We start from the raw sequence: 22,149 nt of genomic DNA, 5'->3' as shown, positions 1-22,149 counted from the left end.
GCCCTGGCCCACCTCAGGCTGAACTGGGAGCGCAATCGAGCGCTGGCCTGCCGTTGAAGGTGCCCCAGAGCAGTGCCGGCCCTGCCGGGGGGAGGAATGTTCGTGTCCTGGCTGGGAGCAGCGGGGCGGCTGCCCGCGCTGAGAGTCGGCCCGTCCCTGCCGCCCGGGGCCAGCGCTGCGCTCCGACACAGCGGCAATGCCTGGGAGCCGCTCGCCCGGAGCGCAAGGGCTCGCTGCTGCCTCTGCGCGTCAGCCCTGAGCCAAGGCCGCCGGAGCCACCTTAGCCTTGACCTGCCCGGGCCGCCTTCCCGGCCCCGCCGCACTCCGTGTCCCAGGGGCCAGCGCGGCCGCCGCCGCTACCACGTGTCCACCGGTAGCGCTGGGGGCGTTGCACAGACTCACGGAGCGGTTTGGGGTGGAAGGGACCTGAAGGCCCATCCCGTTCCCCCCGGCCGTGAGCAAGGACACCTCCCACCGGAGCGGGTTGCCCGAACCCCCGTCCAGCCTAGCCTTCAACACTGCCGGTGATGGGGAAGTGGATCCGGGTCCTTCCCTGCGCACGCGCTACCGCCCCGCGTCTTAACGACCACAACAAGCGGCCCGGCGGGTGCCCGCCCCTGAGGCGCCGCGAGCCCCGCCCCCTGGGGGCGCTGATTGGCCGAGGTTCGTGAGAGCGGCCGTCCTATTGGTCCACGGGAGGAGCTGTCACAGGGCGGGGCAGCGCGGGGGCTGCCGGGCGGCTCCTCCCAGTCGTGCCCCCGGCGGCTCCGGCTGCGCTCCCGGTCCGAGCGTCCCGCCGGGCCCGGCCGGCTCCGGCAGCTGCGGCGGGCGGGGCGGCGCGGGGGGAGAGGAACCGTGTCTCCCCCCGAGCGGGCCCGGCGGTGGCAGATGAGGTGAGACCCACCTTCGCTCGGCGGGTTCTGGGCCCTCTGGAGCGCCGCCGCTGCGGGGACCCTGCGGCGGCAGCGGCGGGGCAGGGGGTCGTGCTTGAAGCGCCCCGGGCCCGGCCCCGCCGGCGGGGCGCGCGTCCCGGGAGGAAGCGGGGCCGGGGCAGCGGTGGCGGGGCCCGCGGCCAGCCCGGGGTGCGAGGCCGCCCCGAGGCGCGGCGGGGACTCGGCAGCTGCTCGCCGTCCTTTGTTCGCGGGCGCTCCGCTCGGCTGCCGGGGCCCGGCCCCTGCTCCGCTGCGGCGATGGACGCCGCTGGCACGGCCGAGCTGCCGCCGCCAACTGCCTTTCCTAAGGCCGGAGCAGTCCCTGTTCTTACGCCTTTCTGGAGTTCTGCTCTAGCTCTGACACTGCGGAGGGCTCAGCTCTGGTCAGGAGGCATTGGGCGTCTGGTTGTCACGTCGCTTGTGGAAACAAAAATAACAAAGGTAGTAGGTTGCGTCTGGAATGCTGGCTGGAACTAGAGCCCTAAAACTAGAACCTTAGTAATATAATTTGAGTTTATCTTGCCTTGCCCAGGTAATAACTTCATGTTTCTTAACGTCCATTTTAGACAAAATAAATTTAAATTCTCTTTAGCAGTTACGTTTAGATGTTGTCAGAACTATATTTGTTTGCTTTATAGGTGAAAAATCCTAAAGATGAACAGCAGTGCACTACACGTGTCTTCAAAGCTGCCTTGGCTAGAAGTGGAATGTAGTTTCCTGACAGATCTTCTTACAAGGAAGTTGTAAATCCGTTCTAATGGCCAACAAGAAAGAGCCTCCTTTTTTTAATAAAGATAATATGGGACCATTTCACTACAAACTTCCTTTCTATGAAACTATGGAGCTCTTCATTGAAACGCTTACAGGAACCTGCTTTGAACTGCGAGTTTCCCCCTTTGAAACAGTTATTTCTGTGAAAGCTAAAATTCAAAGACTGGAAGGTACTATTCTCTCTTATTTCAGTGTAAACTTTATCACTTTAGAAGAAGTCCTGTTTTAAAAAGCATAACTGCTAAAATCAAATCCGAGAACTTAAATGTCATGTTTAGCAATATGTATAAAAACTAGCTGCTTAGGTTTAATTGAAGTTGAGTTGTTTTTCTGTTCTTTCTGTTTTCTATAAGTTCATGGCTTAGGTTTCATTGCAGTTAGTATGTTTGCTCTTCTGGTGGGTTGGTTGGGGTTTTTTTATGTACAATTATTAAGGTTAATTGTAAAAAGTCTGTGGATTCTCTGACCCAGGTTGTTTGTTAACTAGCAAGGTTATAAATTTGAGCCATGCAATATATGTGTATTGTAACTGAGCATACTTTAGATTTGCTGCTATGTTTGTTGCTGATCAGGTTAGTCAGTTTATGGTTTTTTTATGATACTGCAGTCACAAGAGCAACTGCAGTGCAGGCAAATCCCAAAGGCAGCTTTAAGTTACTTATTTGAATTTTGTTTAGGTGAGTGATCTTTTGCTGGTAGACATCTGGCTGAGCAATGCTTTGTCTTAAAGTGATAAACTTGACACATTTTTCAAAGTGAAAATCTCCTTTAAATTATGAGGCCAGTCCTGATGCTTATGCAAGAAGAATAAGTGTAGGTTAGTCCCTCTTACCTCTTTTCCTCTATGGTGAGGATGACCTTGCATGAGAGAATGTGATTTGAAACATTTATGTATTCATAGTCTTAAGTATTGTATCCTCTTATCTTCTTTTTCACTTTGGAGGGGTTAAAGAACTGCACAGCTGTAGAAGCTGAGAGTATCAGAGTTGCTAATTTTAAGAAAAGGCATCCTCTCCTTCCTTAGTATAGCTGTATGTGTTTTTCATCCTTCTGTCTGTGTGGAACCCATCCTCTGGGAGATGTAATATAATACTGTTGACAGGAATCTAAGATACTCTCCTCCTCCTATGGAAATCTGCTCTGGTGCATGGAAAAAAACCCAGAAAGCTGGCACAAGTGTTAAAACACACAAGCATTGCAGCAACAGAGGGGACTGTTTACTGGTAGGATGCACACAGCAGAAGCTGCACTGTGCAGATGACCGGATCTTACATCCGTGTAGGTAGAGCAGTGCAGCTCTGGGGGTGGCCTTTTGTTTGCTGTGGACAAAGCTGTAATTAATCACAAGTCAGAGAATGTGTCAGGATGCTCCTGGAGGCTCGAGGTGAAACAAGAAAAGGAAAGGGGTTTTCCTAGCTATAATTGAATATAGGTGTGGGAGACATGGGTAGAACGCTGACTAACAGTGAATTAAAAGGTAGCATGGACAGTAGAGAACAGAAGAAGGCAGGCTATCTGGGCAGTATCAGTGGTGCTTTAAGAGATCACTGGGATATGTGAGGAAGAGAGATTTGAATTCCTTGTAATCCTAAATATGAGACTGTGAATAGCCATACTCAGTTATACCTACAGCTTACAAAACTATCCTCATTTCTTAATAGAAGAACAGCTCAGTAATGAAGTTATAATCATGCTTATCTGGAATTTTGTTTGCATGTTGTAGTTCATAGGATGGTAAAGTAATTATGGCTTGGCTGCCTGCTGTATAGAATTAATAATAAGTAAATTTCATTAAACATGGAAGATGAGTTCACTGGTGCTTATCATTGAATAGTCAGCAGTCAGTTTGAAATACTTTGATACTTCATAGTAGAGTTAAAATATTTGTACTGTCCTGATTTAGGATTTGTGGAAGGCAGAGTGAAAACAAATTGATCAGTTACATCTGGATGAAACAGATACACTATGACAAATTCATTTTATGTTGCATTTGGGGTTGCTATTGCATGTAAAATAATAATTAACAATTTTTCAGTGACAAAGTTCCTATTATAGTGTGCAAGTTCAAGCAGTAAATCACCCAAGTGGAACAAAAATTCAGAAGTAATTTTGTTGTAACTTAGCATGGGAAGGAGAAAGCTTACATCTGTTCCTGTTTCTGTTGCTGGTTTTCACTTTTTATTATTGTATTGTCTCAGCTTTCGTGGGATGTGAATCTCTCTTATTTAAGCTGCACTTCTGGTCAGAGAATGCCTCCTACAGTGCTGAAAGACTACATGAGGTCCCTAGTTATGCATATTTTCTACATTCGGATGTTGGGGATGATAGTATTTAAGGAAGAAAAAAAAAAAAGAGACATTTTGAAAAAATGAGCTGAGACCTGAAAGCTTCCAGAAAAAAATCTAGAATTGTGTCAGAAGTTAACAAATTGTTGAAATATTACCAATGCCTTTAATTGTAAGAGGTTAATAATAAAATCAAAACAAGACAAAATTATCTTTGTCAACAGCTAGAAAATCAGTAGATGTAGACTGTCTTCACTGTAATAAAAAAAGCATAATATAGATGGCATGTTAGGAATTTTGTCTGCTTCAGATACGGTTTGTCATTCTTGATGCCTGCTAGTGATCTGATATGGAAAGGCTTTGTTTAGACAGCTGTACTAGACATTGGTACCTTACTAAGAAAGAGCTCTGTGTTTTCAGTGGTTTTAGTCAGTAAAGAATATACATAAAACTTACGGGTTCTAACGCATCTGAAATTTCAGTGCAAGTCTTCTACTCTTAAATTGAAGTTATAGCATATCTGATGTGTGTGATATGTGATTATAACATATCTGATGTGATGTGTGATTGTGTTATAGCATATCAGATCCAGGTATTTGTCCTCAAATATGTCCTGTGTGAAGTAAGCAGAAGATTTGTTACAGTGCTGGCTTTGGAGCCCAGGGGTAAATCACTCCTAGTCTCAGATTCACTGACTGAGCCCTTTAAAAAGGTTCACCTAGGAAGAAATAGCTCCCTTTGTCTCTGCTGGTGACATAAAAGCTGGAATACACACACAGTGCTGCTAGCAGTGCTACCTACTCAATTGGTTTTACTTGTTAATCAGTGTTGATGGACATGGAGAGGATGGTATCTCTGACTTTCAAGGTGGCATGAAAGACTGAGCTTTAACATGGGTAGTTCTTGAAAAAATCAACATTTCATTAAAAGAGGAAGTAATGGGGTTTTTAAACTGAGTTCTCTTTGCTTTCTTCATTGCACAAGTCCTTGTAGCTGCTGGACTGGGCAGAGTTTAGTATTCATTCAGAAACACCAATTATTACAGTGTTTTATAGACAGAGCATTCAGGTAGCATATTTGTACTAGTGGTTAATTAATCTGTTAAAGAACCATAGATAATACCTGTAAGCATGTTTGTTGGGAAAGATAGGATTGAGTCTCAAGGGAGGAGGTGGACTTTAGATTTGGTAATGGTAGTGGTGGTATTATTGTTGTTAGCTTGCAGGAATTAATTTGAATTTTTTAGTATGGAGTGTTAAGGCATTCATTTATGTAGTTAGCTTTAAAATTAAAAACAACTTGGTCATGGTTTGTTAGGTGAGTACTTGCAACTGAATTTTATGAATTTTATGATCTATGTCCATTGAAACATTGACCTTGTTAGATGAAAATTTAGATGTTCTCTTTTTCTTGTATTATTGTAAAGGGGAAAAAGAGAACTAGCTTTCAGAGCACACCTTGATTTCAGTGTTCAGTAGGTGTTCCCTTGTGTTCAACAGGGAACAACAGATGCAGCAGTAATTTTATTGTGTACGTGTGTACTCAGTTCATCATATGAGTTGTTATTTTTCTTTGGTCTTTTTGCTGTCATTATTTTGCTGCCTGTGTACAGCAGCTTCATGTTAAATAAAAGGAACTAGAAGAATGTCAAGCAGACTTCGTATGGATGTTGTAATTTCTTTCAATATTCTGTGAATTCAGAGTATGTCATAATGACATTTGTCACTATTTGCATTAGAGAAAATAGCTGTGCTTCTGCCAGGACTGGAGTAAGTGGATTGCACAAGTGTCATGAATTTTTAACAGAACCAATTCTGCGTTTTTCTGTTTGCTACTTTTCCCCTACATCTTCTCTTTGCTTTATGATTTGCCTGTTTACTGTGCTGATAGAGAAGTTCATGAAGCATTTTTAAGCTTGTGCCTTGTCTGAGCTGGGGAAACATTTCTGTGAGTGCAAGACTGCTCATAGCGGATGGCTGCCCAGAGCAGCACCTGGAAGCTGTAAAGTAAGGTCACCTTTGTCAGGAAATTTTGTTGGCCTGTATTCAGTACTGGTGATTTGCTGTCTTTAGTCTGTTCTTAGTCAGTCCCTTCAACAAAGAGTAGGTCAGTACTGACTCTGTTTATGCTGCCATAGTTACTGTCATTCAAGTTAATGCTGAGGGGTTTAACAATTAGGAAAATGGTCTTGCCACTGCAAGTTGTGGGCTTTTGCATCTCTTACTAATGTAGCCAGTCTGTGGAGGAAATAAGACTGTCAGCCCAACCTCTCTATAAACAGAGGCTTCATCAATTTCAACATTGAATGAAAGATAAGTGCAGTTTGAATTTTGACGGTGAAATATACGTGGCATTTTTAAACATAGGAACTTTATACCCACAACATAAAGTCAAGGGGTTTTTTTTCTGAAATCTACAGGGATTTTTTTTCCTGTGTCAAACTTGACAATATCAGTTTCTGTGGTGAACCTACTTAGCCAAAAAGAAGAGTAAGGGAGGGAAGCCTAAGGCTGTATGTGATATGCTGATTCAGAGACAGGATAAGGTAGCTGCTTCTCTCCTCTCCTTCCCCTGTTTTAGTAGGTCACATTATCAGTGCACCTGCAGCCATTTCAGTAGGTAGTCTGCAAACTCTTCTGTCTCCTGTAGCATCAGCTGGCCAACTCATTTCCATTTGAGCATTGAGATGTAGCTTATTACCTTGCTTACTTCTCAGTATGATTTGGGGCAGGCCAGTGATACCATCATGTGCTGCTTAGGGAGAGGGTATAGTGGATGGGTATCTCACAGTTCTCATTATTGTTGGCAGTTGTACATGATGATCTCATGTGCAAATGTCTCCTCAAGAAATCCTTACTATGATCCAGAAAAGGGTGATGAATATCTTGCTGCCTCTGAAGCTATAAAGCACATACTATTTCTTCAGTGTATAAATACAGAATTCTAAGAAAGCAGTATAAAAGGGAATAAGTAATAAAGATGTGTCTGTTTCTAATTACAGCAGAGTATCCTCTTTTCATCTGTTCATTTCATCAAAAATACATTGTCATTGTTGAATGAGCAAAACCATGTTTCACTCTAGGACTGCCAGCTGCAAGCCAGCCTTTTTAACAAATGCTCTCTCAGTTTATCAAAGTAATTGGAAATTGCTCCTTGGAGACTGCTGAAACCATAACAAATGCAGACAGTAATCAGATTGTTTGTAATCAGAAGAGTGCAAAACAACACAAAAAACTTTAATGGAGACTCACTGGCTATTGCCAGCTTGTTCTTTTGCTTACACTGCTGACTTGAAACATAACCAATAACCAGCTACTAAATAGCCAGCAGTGTAGTAGCAGTTATGTTTGTCTACTGTATGAACATATTCTTCTTACAAATGTCCTGTGGACTTCAGAGGGTATAAGATTCCTGTTATATGCAGTCAGGGGGAGTAAAGTTCTGACCACTTGGTTGGTCAGAACAGGGAAGATATGGATATGAGCAGTGGTGAGAGGAGGAAATTGTCATCTTCTGTAAAGCCTAAAGAAAAACAATGACAGTTCCTCCAAAGTGCACTCCCCCTTCTGCACAGGGGTGTCTCCTACTTGCCTGTTAATTGGACTTTGATCCCCTCTTCTTCCTTGCCATTGATGGGTATTGGGAGCTTTGTGCCCTTCCTCTTCCTAGCAAGGGACTACTTTTCTGATCCCTGCCACAGCTTGCTGAGCATTCTCACAAGCCTTCAAAAGCTTAAATGTTTTTGGGAACTATCTGAAAGACTCTGAGCTTTGTGTTCCCCTCCTGCCAGATGTATTTAGGGAAGTCTTACTGTGTAGCACTGCCACTTACATTTCCTTTCAGTATCTGAACATGTAATGAATAACAATATTGGATAAGATTGTTTTAATGTAGCCTTTCGGAAAATACATTTATAGATTTTGTCTCTTAGTATGAGAAATAGTGTTTAGGTCCTCTTGAAAAAGTAGTTCTTGATGTTTACAGATATAGATTTTAATTAACATTTGTCATGAATGCACAGTGAGATCTTAATTACCTGAGTTTCACTAGACAAATTGAACAACTTCCTTGTGATGCTGGAGGGAAGATTTTTGGTTGGGTTTTTTTGTTGTTTTGTTTTGGTTTGGTTTTTTTTGTTTTTTTTTGTTTTTATTTTTTCAAGGTTTTTTGGGGTTTTTTTGGTGGTCTGAGATGTCCCATCCTTTTGTAACTGTGTTCATTTTTATTCTATCCAAAATTCGGAATGTGATAGCATTCCAGTAAAAATGTGTGAAGACCTCAAATTGTACCAGCTTTTGCTTATTATCTTTAATGTGTATTACATCTGTATCTAACTGAATTGACTATGCAGGCAAAAATTGTGTAGAATTTGGATTCTATTTGTATAGAACACAGATTTTTAATAAGAACAAATATTCAGTATGCTTACTTTCTTTTAACAAAAATAGCCAAATCATCCCAGAACTTGAGTTGAAAGTGAATATTACTGGGTATTAGTAATAGCATTTTGATGGCTTGAAAAAGCACCCAATACAAAAGAAAAGTGTTTGTAGGATGAAGTTTAATTAACTGCTGTGGTACTAAACTGTGCATGCCAACTTTGAAGTCCCAAACCAAGCAGGGATAAGAACAGATTTGCACTTCTCACCACTGTAATAGAGCTGGCACCAGTCACCTTAATGTGATTATGTCTGTACTGTGAGTAATACAGAATACCAGTCTGTGATTAAATTATTCAGCAGTTTTATAGGTAGAGTTTTATCCTGTTTTTCCCATCAGTAGACATAAAGTTCTGAAGTTCAGATAACAGGAAAAAACCTCCCTTATCTGATGACTGGAAAAAGCAGGTATTCAGTAAGCCTGAAGCAGTTGAACACTTCTACATGCTGTGCTGAGCCAAAAGGTTGAACTTTGTCTGTGAGGTGAGCTAGAGCCTTCTGAAAATCTTTGGTTTTAATAACTATATGGAGGTTGGATGTCATGGCTGAAGACTGCTCAAGTGCCTGTCCTTGTCCTGCTTCTTCTCTTCTTTCTCCTGTGATCCAGCTTCAGTCAATCAGCCCCACACTCTTCAAAAATCAAATCTCCCCAGAAGTCTTCTTGCCAAGCCTTAAGTCATTTGTTTGTTTCTTTTGTTTAGGTATTCCTGTCTCTCAGCAGCACTTAATTTGGAATAATATGGAACTGAAGGATGACTATTGTTTGGATGATTATAAGTAAGTCTAGAATAAAATTATGTTTCTAATTAATGTTTCTAAATAATTGTTAGCATGAACAACAGAAAATGCTATAAAAATTTTTTTTTTGTTAATTATAGCATTTCAGAAGGCTGCACTCTGAAGTTAGTTCTGGCTATGCGAGGTGGACCTGTTAACACCAGAAGAGGTAGGTGTTAAGAAAGTTAAAGATTGTGGTTTTCATGCAATGTCTTATAACTGTAAAGAGCTTAGGTAAGCATTCTCTTAGGTAAGCATTTTGGACAATGAGACTTCAGTTCCAAATTAATTGGAAAAATACTTAACAAAACTGGGGGGATTTTTTTTCCTATCTTCTCTTAGCATATCAAGTGCACTTTGTTTACTCTTAAATTAAGTATATTTGTATGTACAGAATTGTCAAGTCATAAAATCAGCAATTCTTCACTTCAAGAAAAAATTATCCTAGAATGTCATTATATTTTTTAAAATATGGTCATAAGAATCAGGCTTTGCTACAGTCAGATGATAAACTTGGTTATTACATGGATCATCTGTATAGGAGTGAAAATGAAGAAATGCCCTTTATAATTTTCTTGGGAAAAATTGGGAAAAAACTCAACATATCTTCTAGGTTGGGAATTCCTACTATAAACTGAGCTGAGCTCTCAGAGGTGATCAAAAGAACAGTGATAATACTTTGGATTTACTTTGGTTTTTTTATCTTTTTAGTTCCTGTGAAAGATCCTATCAGGGAAATGGCTGAATACATGGATCCTGCTAGAGACAAGGTCTGGGAGAAAGGGCCGTCCAACAAACAAGTCACCTTCCTCGTGTATCGCGAAGGAGATCGCTTGAATTTCTTCCGTGTGGTTGACCGGGGCGATGGCACTTTAACACCACTGTCTGAATCTTTGAGGTAAAGTTCATTTTAATCTTTGTATTATTCTTCAAGAGTGGGTTGCTGTGTAATTTTCAGCTGTATTTGCTGGTTTTATCAGAAGAGTATCTGGCATATTGAAAGAATTACTCCCTAAGGGCTATTAAATTGTTGTAACTGTCTGAGAGCACAGTAGTGCTTTGTGGTCAGTGGTTGTGCTGATGGTTCTCTTATCACTGTGTCCATTAATATAGTGAGATAAAACTGACTTCATACTTCAGGCAATTCTCAACATTCCAGCCCTTTCTGAAAAGGAACATGTTGCAGGAGAGTCAAATCAATATTTTATTAGGTATTAAAAACTTCCATTAAGCACTTTCTCTAACATCTTAATGCATTTGTTTAGTTTTGTAAACACTTCCCTGTTCGCATAATTTTTTTTTCCTATGAGTGTGACTTGACTAAATGATTAATCAGGAAAATCGTAATTACCAATACAGCCAGATTTTGGATGTAATTAGGCCTCAGGTTAGCTACTGTTGAGGTACCAAGCTTGTGTCAGTTGCTGTCAGAATCCAGTGATCTTATCATCAGAAGGACAGGTGTATCACTTTACCTACTACATTGTAATTGTAGTAAACAGTTGGGTAGTCTTTTTCCTAAAACTATCAAAATGGATACCTATTAAAAATTATTGCATTCTATTTGTATACTGCAGCTTTTGGGTAGGTACTTTTATCCACTCAAGAACTTAATATTTGTACAGCTGTGAGGAAAGGAGTCCCTTTCTGGGAACTACTTGTGTTTTCTCCAAGGCTAAGGCTCAAGCTTCTTTAATTGACTATTCTTGTTTCTGTATGCAAAAGGAAAGCAAGAGCTTTGTGCTGGGTTTTTATTGTTTGTGTTCTGAGTGATACTACTCTTAAAAATTTTTACAAGACATCCATACTTAAAAACCACCGATGGAAAAAAATACTGAAGCTGAATTCCCACATTCAGTCAAATACATTGGGTTTAAGAAATGTGCTGATGCTGGTCAAGTGAACCAGTTGGGTTGGAAGCCACCTGAATTGAAAACATTCAGCTTGAGTTGTTTCTGTTTTTCTGTGCTTTCTATAGGAGTTCACTTATTAGCTTTTCTAGTAAGGCAGATAGTAATTTGGAGGGGAAGGAAATCCTAATTTTTGAGTTTATTACCATGGCTGGGTGAGACTGTGGGAAATGGAAAAAGTAGCAAAGGGAGAAGAGAATGGAAGCAAATGAGACCTTTTTGTTTGATCTTTACAAGTAAGAGTAAAGGGTCACTTTGAATACTACTGAAAACTACTGGTTTTCCATACTGACAGGTATGTTCATATGTGTGGGTATATTGGTGACTAAGCATTTTGAAGCATGTGTTGTTTATCATCCTTTTTCATGTTGCTGATACCTGGAGCAGAATTCAACTGGAATTTAGGAATGAGACATTGGTTTTGGTCTTGCTTTTTATAGTTCTCCAGATAATTTTATTTTATATGTGCTTAAGTTACTGGATAAAACTTGACAAAAGTATAAATGCATTCAGTGATCATTGTCTCTGGGTTGGAAGAGCATTGAAGCTGTGGTGGAGAACTGGCAGACACTGGTGCCAAAAGGGTTTCAGCAAGCTAATAATTTATGAAACATGCATTTTACAAGGAAGAGCTCAGGAATATTGACACCTATGGACAAAGTAAATATAAAATTTACTCATTGTAAAATGGGCTGAAAATATCATTAATATCAAAACTCCCTGTCCAACTTCTATAATCTTAAAATCACATTAAAGCAAACAAAAAATCCTTTTGTCGCCTTTTTTTTTTTGGTGTGTGTTTTTGGCCCCAGTTTGTCAGAAAATGGAGCAAAAAGATAATTATTTTTGCATTAAAAAAATCAAAATCCAACCAAACATGAGACATACCACTTTGCTTTCTGTCCTTACCTAGCAGGAAGGGACATTCAGCAAATTCTTTTGAATTGATGATGTAAATCTTTGTAAAGATAAATTTTTGAAATTATTTTTTAGTGTTGGGTTTTTACCAGGAGAAATATGTATATGTAGTATATATGCTGACTGTTCCCATACGGAATTGCTCAAGTTTTGGTAAGAAATGTCTGGTCTATTTTGCTGACTTTTGGTTTGAATTTGCTGCTTTCTTGCTCTTCACACCATCTCCCAGTGTCTCACTGTCTCTCCATTCCAAAATGCCTTTGGAACTTTGTTACATTTTAGGAACTGGATTTGGAGAGTCAGTGCAAAAAATGCTGGCTCTAAGGGCAGCAGAATATTTCTAAGAATCAGGTAAGATGCAGCTCTAATTAGTGATATTTTCTTTTTGGTACTGACTTCCACATGACTTTTAGTTCTTCCTTGATCTCTTTCAGAGAGTAGAAACTTAAGCCAAATCTACTAAGACATATGTATGAATACAGGGGAATTAGGGGAATTGCCTGATTGTCATGATTTCTAGATGCTGACAATGTAATGGAAGAACTAAAACTTTGTTAATTATAGCATTTCAGTGCTGTACACTACCTACAGTGTTGAAAATGCTGAAAATCAGTTTGTAATGAATTGGACAGTCCTAATGGTTCTTTCATTTCACTGTCAAATGTTGAATGTGTTACTGATCAATCCTTCATTGCTTCATAGGAAAAACAAGTTAGATGCTTATTTTAAAAACTTTGAGTTTTAGCATTCTGTTAGAATGTGGAATGGAAGAAGGAAATGTCATGCTATAAACTTCCAGTGATTACTGACTTAAAGTATTTTGTCTTGGGACTAGCAATTCTAATCTATTTACTTTTTTTTCCAAATGTGAGACTCTTTGGAATCTTTGGAAACCTAAACTGATCTTTTTTTTTCTTTTTTTTTCTTTTTTTTTTTTTATTTTGAAAAGGAGAAATAGAATATCACATCCACATGGGTGACCCCTCCATTTCCATTTATGGTGAGAACACCCCTCAGGATGGATAGAAATTTGGACTTTTCCTTCCATGCCAGTGTCTGGTTAATTGGAAAACTGATCAGCTTGTTGTCTGAGTCACACACTTAACAGCTTTGGCCATGTCTTCAGGAGACATTTGTGGAACTGGATATCCCCTCTGTGGGGAAAATATATAGTGAGTGTGAACCAACTGTATATGCTATAACAACTTCCCAGAAGCGTGGCTGTGTACAGATTTCAGCGACATGTCAGCGACTTTGCCCTAATAAGGGATGCTTATGTGGATAAATGGATTTGAAATATCTTTGCATACAGTTTTACATAATGTTTTGTCAACAGATCAACTACGGATATGACTTCCTAGTTGTGAGAATACTCTACATTGAAAATGTAATTAAATTACTTCATTAGAGGGTGAATACAAACTTTCTTTTATTTTCAGTGGTGGTTCAGTTTATAATTTATATGCTGATGATGAAGATGAGACAGAGGCATCACCTTCTGGCCAACAGATTATTGAGAATTCAATTACTATGAACAAAATGAAACTGCTCAAGGCAAAGATGGAGAACATGAATCTGAGTAAAAAGGTGAAATTGTGATTTCAATTTTTCTGTCATAAAATGGCGTGGTCTTTCCTTTTGCTGCCTTTTCTTAAAAGTTGATCAGATACTCTGCCATATTGAGAAGTCAAGTTATCATGGGTAGATGATTTCTCAGCTATTGCTTATGTAAATACTATTGTGTAAACATTTTGCTGAGGGGTATTGGCATTCCTTGGACCTACCTGCCTTCATTCAAAGAATTGATTACTAGTCCTGGATTTATTTGCAAGGGTACATTTTTGGGGTAGGTGGGTGGGTTTTGTGGGTTTTTTTCTTCTAATACTTTAAGTAGCATTGTTTTGCAGTACTGCTCTGGTAAAAGTCCTTTCTCTTAAAATGAAATTTCATTAGATATACTGTAACTGAAAAGCCTATAAAGTGAAATATGGGAATGATATTATCTTGAAAATAAAGCATTAAACTGGTGCTCACATGTGACTAGGTTACCTAGATGTAAAATGAAGAGATTATACTTCCTTACATTTTTTGTTCTGTTTGAGACCTGAAGCTCCTCTGGATAATTTTCATGGCATTCTGGTTTCCTTTTTCTGTTTCTCTGATATATCACCTATTCAATGAAAATATTTCCTGATTATAATCTTTGATTTTATTACTCAGATGTTGGAGTGAAGTCTTGAATGGCTAGTAACATATGAGGGAGTAGAAAGAATGGCTTACAGTGTCTGAATTCCTCAGAATATATTTTCAGTCAGGTCTTTTGAGTGCAACTGGAATTCAAATACTAATTGTTGTTTTATCTGTGATTTTTTATTTTGCTTGGGCTTTTTTTTTTTTTAATAGCCTAAGAAAACTGTCAAGGTGAAGCCTCGGCCTCCCATGACTCCTCGACCATCGAGTGGCTCGGTGGCTGCTGCCCGTCACCGCTTCCTCAGAGTGCTGCCCCACATTGGACAGTCGTGCCTACCTCCTCCCGGGCATTTGCATCAGTCAGAATCTCCCCAAAACGCACTTTCAGCACTGGCTACTTTGGCCACTGGTGGTAGAACAATGCCAGCCACTGCTAATCACTTCCTTAAGGAAGATGACACTTGGCAGAGCAGCTCTTGGTCTCAGCCAGTCAATAGCATCAGGTTACCACCGAAAATATCTCGTGTTGAACTAGAAAATGCAAAGCTACCTACAAACAGTATTCTGACTCCTGTTTCATCCCTGCCTGCAAATTCAGAAAAAGCACCTGAAAATCCAACCTCAGCAAGTGAGGAGGATGCTGTTTTGTTTCCAAATCTAACGAATGTGGAACTATATGGAAGAGAAGAAGAACATCTACCTGAACCAGATGGTTATGCTTTTTTAACAGAAGGAAGCACTGCTGAACAGTGTAGTGAGATATATGACATAGGAAAGGTGAACCCAGAGCTTGAACTGCCTGATGGAGACAAAGATCCTAAGGTTGTAGAGCAGCATAGGAAACCTGTTGGCAAAGTGCTGAGCACTGCAGCAGTGGAGACTGGTCTTCTCAGTACTCGTGAATTAAGTCCTCAGAAGAATCTGCTTTTGTCTCCCCTGCGGTATTCAGCGCAAGTGGCACATCACAGTGCCCTGAAACCACAAGCACAGCCCAGGTGCTTTGAGGCTGGTAACTTGAGATCTGCAGCCTCCCCAAATATGCTTCGATCATTGGAAGTACGTAGTATAGCAGACTCCTCTTTTCCTAGGACCACTAGATTTTGTAGTGTGAAAGTAGAGTCACTTGGCAAAAGACCTGATGTAATTTCTAAAGCAGAGACTAGGGACATCACAGATGTGGCTAGCAAGGCATCCAAAGAACCTGCGAGTTCTGTAAGTAACTTAGGATTTCTGGCTTCGCTGGCCCGAAGCACAAACAGGGAAAGTTTACAGAGTTCCTGTGGGACTGACAGCTTTCGGACTTCTGGCATTGCACTACCTACAAGCCTGCAGCATTTTCAGGAAGAAAGCTTTAGGAAAACTGCTCCTCCAAACGAAGCTGCTGAATATATTCTAGTGAGTAAGCACTTGTCCAAAGAAACCAAAGTTTTCCTGTTTTTGTGATACTGATGTTACAAAACTACTGTGTGTGTATTTGTGTCTTGTCAGGAGAGGCAGATGAACTGTGGGAGGTGTATTTAAATCCCTGAATGTCTTAAACTGTTTTCTGAATGGCTCATGGTGTCTAAACAGCCTGTTTGTCTAAACAGGTCCTAGAAGTAATTTTTCATTAAGATTAAAGCAGTCATTCAGTTCACAACTGAAATTGAGTTACTGTGTAGTGATAGATTTATGAGTGTGTGTGTGTTAGAAGCATCATCTGGCTTCTACTGCTCACTAACTGTCATTTATTCCAAAGTGTGCCCAGTGACTGGCACATACGTGCCAAGCTTCTGCTCTCTAATGTACTTCATTGTTTTAGTGTATTTTGAAGTGTGAGGACATTTATTAAATAGCCATTGAGGGTAAGGCTTTATGTTACAGAATTGTAACTATGTGTGCAGAAGTTGTCTTGGACTCTTTGTGGGTAGATTGATAAAACATTGATATCAAATAAGCTGATAGCAGACTACCTACTTTCCCATTTAATTTCCATCTGCTAGTAATCTCCTTGTGGAAATTTTTTTTTTTAGTCTGCGCATGGGCTTGGAATGAATGGAAGTATGGCAGCTGTAGGGAAAAGAGTAGGTAAGTAACATATAATAATTAAAAATGACTCTTTAATCTTTCCTGATACATCACACATATAGAGGACAAAAATAATTTATCTTTTTGAGGCATTTGGCTTCTGGAGTCCTTGCTGTATTATTCTTCTATAATTTGGTTGGTCTTTTAATATTTTAAGCAATTCTTAAACAAGCAGATGGGATCCAGATCTTAGATGGACCATAACTGCAATTCTTCCTTTTTAATACTTAGTGAAACCTGCACATCATCCATAAATCTAAATGGGAGCTTCTGTGCTAAAGTTTCCAAATTATCAGTTCTCTGAATACTTCTGAGTCTATTAAAATCAGAGCCAAATTTATCAGTAGCATTGTCTTTAGTACAGAAAAAGTGGGGAGGAAGCAATAAGGGCATGTATGCTGCAGAACACTGATATAGTGCAGAAATTTTACTGGTTTTTGTGCTTGTCATTCTTTCCACCCTAGCCTTGGTAACTGTGGAGTGCTTAATGTTTGACATCTACTGAAACAGAATGTGTTATGCATAGATATTAACTGCTTATGTGATTAATTCTACTGGGAGAAAACGAATTGTCTAAATTAATGCTTTTAAAGCTCTTAAGAAATGAGCTAAGAATTTTCAGCACATTTAATTTTTCTTCTATGTATCCTTGACTTGCAGTTAGCAATTTTTCTTTTCTTTCTGTATGACCTTAGGAAGAGGTGGGTATGTATTGCAGATCCAGGTGTAGAAAATGAGCTAGACAATAGATGTGCAAATAGCAGCTACAACAGAAAAAAAATATGTAATTGTAATGTTGGAGCAAAAGCTGCTAAAACAGTGGGTTGTGCTGTTGTTTCACAGCTGTGGGTGCAGCTTGGACTTGGCAGTCAGTTAGTAAACAGGTCTGTCCTTTGCTGCTCCAGAGGTGCTACCTGAGAGCCTTGTCTGCATATGGGGAAGCCTGCTAATGCCTGAGTCACTTTGGATAGGACTGTGAAGAAGACACTCCTGATGAATCTTGTGTTGAACAAAAGTGTATTTTCCAAAAGATGCCCGATATGAGTTAGTGTGGTCATATCCTGCAGGCTCTTGACAGAGATGTGGTGATGATCTGTTATAACTGGCCAGAGGACAGATCACTTTTCACTGTAGTTGCTGTAGGGATGTAAATGTGAAGGCAGGTGTATTGTTTTTTCTGTCCAAGTAGGTCCACAGGGCCAGCTGTCCTCAAGCTCTGTCTCTTTCACAAACTGCGCTAGCCAATGCTTCTGAAATTGTGTGCTTTTAGATGAAGAAATTGTTAGTGTGGACAAATGTTGCCTGAAAATTTCATTACTAAATAGGAATGGGGTGGGAATGGTTGGTAGTGATGGCTGTCATGTGTAGTGACTGCCTGGTGCTACTATTGAGTCTGGTTCATTCAACTTAGAAATGACTGTTGGGATTAAAGGTGTGCTGGACAAAAAATACTTGAGAATTCTTGAGAACTTTTTGGGAACATCCTGCCAATATAGCAGTAGAAACACTGAAAGAATTTTTGAGAGGCTGCATTGCTCATTTTACTGATCCAGATGTGGGAAATATGCTTAAGCAAGTTGTGGAGGATGAACTTAATTCCACAGAAAGAAGGGAAGAGAATAAGAAAGGAGAAGCCTTTTCTTTATATGATCTTCAGTTAATAAAACAAGAGCCAAGAATTACATGGCAAAAAGTAAAAATAAAGTAAATTTTTAAGTGTAGAAATTTTACAAACATCTGCAAAGTGCCTAATGTAACCATATGGCTAAGTAGAGGCTTGTAGTCTAATACTATACTTTTCTTGCAATTATGGAGTACCAGCAAGATTTTAAAATGTTGCAGTACTTATTTGGCAAACTAGTATACTGAATATATTGGATGCTAGGTACTGGAGTGCCCAGTTGATTCTTTGTAAAGCCATTGTGCACAGTGCTTTCCAAGTGACATTCTGTTCATTTTACACCTGGGAAGACCATTAAGAGATATGTTTCTTGATTTGTTCTGTAACTTCTTGCTTACGTGAACTTTTAAGGGCTGTTCAGAATAACAGTTCTGCAAATTGTGATGCCTCTTCCAGGGGTGTTCATAGGCTTGAAGTGTGTTTCCTGTTTTGGCTTTCAGGGTTTATTTTTCTCCTCTCCTTTTAGACTTTGGGGTTCCCACCTGAAGTATCCTAAGAAATGCAAAATAAATCTTCATTTCAAAAGATAACATTTAACTTGTTTGTGAATAAGTTAAAATGTCTTTGCTGTCTTTCTACTTCTGAAAGCAGGTGAAGCAACCCATCTTCCACCTGTGAATGGCTTAATTCAAGCAAAAAAGAAAATTTCAAAGCACTGCTTTCTTTGTGGCAAGAAAACTGGATTGGCAACCAGCTATGAGTGCAGGTAGGCTGAGTATATAACCAGCTGTTACTTAAAATTGATAGCTGAGTTAACCAAAAAGTTTTCTTTCCTGCATTGTATTCCTTAAGCATAGCAAATCGAAAGGCGACCTTCAAAAAAGTTGCAATTCTCAGTTCAGCAAAACTGCAGGAATTAGAACTCAGGAATGTTGCCCCTCTTCTGCTCTTGAGGTGTATGTTCTTCCAGGAAGGTCAAGAAATAGAAGGTAACAGAATGGAAGATACCAGGAAATGAACAAGATAACAAAAAACAATGACACTTTTTACTGGTGGGAGAAGAACTTGTTACAGATACACATTCTGCAAAGTTTCTCATCAATAATGATACCTTTACCAACTTGAGGAAAAAGCAGGCTTGGTATAGTTTCTCTGAAATGTCCCTCTGATTTCTCCCTATTGCAGCACGTCTTCACAGTTTGTGAATTTATACAAATCTGTATTCAACAAATTTTTGATGTGTGCTCAGCTTTTTGCAAGACTTCAGTTACCTTTGAGCTTTTAGAACATCTCAAGCACAGAACACTAGAGTGCTGGTCCCCCAAATCCTTACTTCTAGACAACACTGTGAGACCTGGTGCTTGGTTGTAGTCTTGGGAAACTATAAAAAAAAGAACAAAAAATCCCCAGACGAAGAAAACTAACCTCCAAAGTGACAAAAAAATTCAACAACAACAAAACCCACAGGAAAAAAAAACAGCTCTCTCTGTTAATCTTAGTTTTCAAAGTATTTTTTCCCCACAAGGTATTTTTTTCTTAGTATTCTTTCCTATGGGCTAGTCAGTGTTGGGAACTGCTGCACTATGTGGGCTGCATTTGGAGTTGATCTTGGTTCATGCCAACAGCAGCAAAATGAAAAAGAACTTCTGCCACTGGGGAATCGTATAGAGAATTTCAGGGTGAGGAATTGTCTCCTTACTGACTCTTCAGTCTCTGATTTTGAAACACTTTTGGACACTGTTCACTTTCCTGATAAGCAAGTAGCTGCAAGCTCTTCTAAAAGTAACTAAGCAGCTTGCTTAAGGCTAAAAATGAAGGGGGTAATGGCTCATCTCCAAGAATAGCATTTATTTTGATTTCAAAAGGAGCAACCATAGGACCTTTTACTAGAAAGCAGGGTAAACCAAATAAAGAATACAGTCATATGAGAAAAGTTGTGACTATGGGATCAAGAACCAAAGAAAAGCAAATTTATTTCCAGGCACACAAAGCCTCAGGAACAGCTGCAGAGTTAATTATGAACCTAGATAGATAAATAAATAGGGGATTATAGTATACAACATCCAAAGTACGCTTTTCTCCTGGTAAGACTCTTAGCTGCAGAACTGTCAAGTTTGAAGCAAAAATCCTGGTCTTAACTCATCAAAATTGCAACTGATACTGGGTAGATGAACCCTATTGAAGTCCTCCAGGAAGTTATGTTCCCTGTAGTTTGTCTGATGTCCTAACAGCTGATTAAATCTGTATTTATTAATCTTAAATGGCTAATTTGAGTTTATGCCAGAGAGAATTGAGCTGAAAACATCTTTCTTGATTGTCTGAGTGATGTAGTGGTTTTGAATTGAAATGCGTTCTATGGATTTCACCTGAGGGAATTACTGCCCATGGTTTTGTCCTCTGAATTCTACCAACTAATATTGTGTGAGGTCCTTAAAAAAGAAAGAAAGTAAAACAAAGCTCATAATTCTTGATTTATAAGTATATTTGACTCCTTACTAGCTGATTCCTGGAGCACTGATCTTGCTTAGCTTTCCACCTGAAGAGACTGTTGGGTCAAAACTAAAACATTGTGTGAAAAATGTCATTCTGTGTACCCCACCAGTTAATGTTACCAGTCAAGGAGTAACAATTCAAACACCTCTGTCATCTAAGACATGATTAAGCAAAATGGCTCCCAGCATGTCAGAGCATTAAAAGCTTCTAAAAGCTTGTAACTTGTAATATTCTTGATTCTTCAGATGTGGAAACAACTTCTGTGCAACACACCGCTATGCAGAGACTCACACTTGCACCTACGATTACAAGAGTGCAGGACGGAGGTATTTACAGGAGACCAACCCCATCATTAGTGCACCAAAGCTTCCCAAAATTTGACATGGTTGTGCTGCATGTGGCCATTCTGCCATTGAAGAATTGTTCTGAATTGAGAGAAGCACTTGCTTAAACTGCATCATTTTGCCATGCTCCCTATTTAAAGATTTGCCAAGTAACAAAAGCACATGAGGATGCATCGAAGAATAATGTGAACACTACTGCAGTTAAAACTTTTCTTCTTGAGTGAATGAAAGGTTAAAAATTAGTTTCTGAAAACTTACACTATGATTTAACTGTTACTGCACGTGTTGTGTTTTATATTTGGAAAAGCTATTTCACTAGACAAGTCTTTAAAGATGCACTTTACTAACTTTACTGTATAACCAGAGTTGAGGGGGTGTTGTAATGAGGGTGTCACTTAATGTCTTCTGTACTCTTGTTTTTGTCCATTGTGTGGTATCTTCTAAGTTATTTCACTAGAAAGATCCTCCTCCCTCCCCTTTCTTCAAACAGCCTGTTTTGAGATTTTAAGGGGATAGTGTGTTCCACCCCTCTGTTTCATTCTGATTGATATTCGTACATTGTGTGTCCATTCTGAAAATTACATATCATCTTAATCACATTTTCTTAAAATAATGCTGTTTATATGACAAGTTTGTTTTTAAATAGAAGGTTCCCTGTTTGTTGCCATTAAATATAAGAAACAACTTATTTTAACTTTTTTTGTAATCCTAGATTTTTTTAAGACTTCACAACTTGCTTTGTTAAGATGTTGAATGCTGTTACTGGAAGAAATTCTAATAAATATTAAATTTTATTCTTGTTTATGCTGTCATAAATGCACAAAACTTCCCTCTTACAGTGTGTTCCTAAATTAAAAGCTGGGCTCTGTTGGGAGGGTATATTTATTTTCTTCTTCTTTAGTGTGACCAACACTGTGTGCTTTAAACAAACCTCCTGAAGTCTTACAGGTGTACCAGCAAAGGCAAAAGGGATGCACAACAAATGGCCTGTATTAACCTTTCTCCCCTCCAGCTGATACAGTATAACAGCAGTTCAGTAAATGCATTTACTTTTCACTTCTAATGATTATGTAGCCTCTGCAGAAACTGCTTTTGGAGGAATATATATATTTTGGAGGAATATACCTACTTAAATACTTTCTTCTTTCATTCCCTTAATGCTTGTGAAATATTTTTATAAGCATAAGTTGCATTAAGTCTTCAAGTATAAAGAGATTAATAAAAATCCTATGACAAACCACCAAAACAAAAGAAATACCCCCCCATTGTATCTAGGTAATCACATGTCATGGTCCCTGTCTTGTCAAAGTCCTCAGCTACTTAGTTGGTATTAAAATGATCTGTGCTGCATTCCAGTCAAAGGGTAGCAGCTTTATGAGAATGATAGTCAAAAGGTGGACAA

At 39.5% G+C, this 22,149-nt stretch overlaps 1 protein-coding gene across 1 annotated transcript; it reads left to right on the top strand.

The window, feature by feature from the left end:
• Window positions 1–722: 722 nt before the first annotated feature.
• ZFAND4 (zinc finger AN1-type containing 4) lies at window positions 723–21,541 on the top strand. The gene is made up of 10 exons (XM_071439198.1): window positions 723–893; window positions 1,571–1,873; window positions 9,129–9,204; window positions 9,306–9,373; window positions 9,916–10,102; window positions 13,430–13,619; window positions 14,436–15,617; window positions 16,235–16,289; window positions 18,562–18,676; window positions 20,649–21,541. The coding sequence occupies exons 2-10, from the start codon at window positions 1,690–1,692 to the stop codon at window positions 20,782–20,784; spliced, it is 2,193 nt and encodes a 730-aa protein (XP_071295299.1). The 5' UTR covers window positions 723–893; window positions 1,571–1,689; the 3' UTR covers window positions 20,785–21,541.
• The last annotated feature ends 608 nt before the right edge of the window (window positions 21,542–22,149 follow it).

The sequence above is a fragment of the Agelaius tricolor genome, unplaced genomic scaffold (assembly GCF_023055355.1).
Source record: "Agelaius tricolor isolate 1412-34295 unplaced genomic scaffold, bAgeTri1.0.p SCAF_13, whole genome shotgun sequence".
Lineage (NCBI taxonomy): Eukaryota > Metazoa > Chordata > Aves > Passeriformes > Icteridae > Agelaius > Agelaius tricolor.
The sequence above is the reverse complement of the archived record's forward strand: the minus strand, read 5'-3'. Positions and strand labels throughout refer to the sequence as shown.

What these genes read in the sequence shown, in the direction of transcription:
- ZFAND4 (XM_071439198.1), top strand. Translation starts at nt 1,690, where the DNA reads ATGGCCAACAAGAAAGAGCCTCCTTTTTTTAATAAAGATAATATGGGA. An exon ending in TATTGTTTGGATGATTATAA is followed by an intron (nt 9,205 to 9,305) that starts GTAAGTCTAGAA and finishes TGTTAATTATAG; the next exon opens with CATTTCAGAAGGCTGCACTC. An exon ending in GCAACCAGCTATGAGTGCAG is followed by an intron (nt 18,677 to 20,648) that starts GTAGGCTGAGTA and finishes TTGATTCTTCAG; the next exon opens with ATGTGGAAACAACTTCTGTG.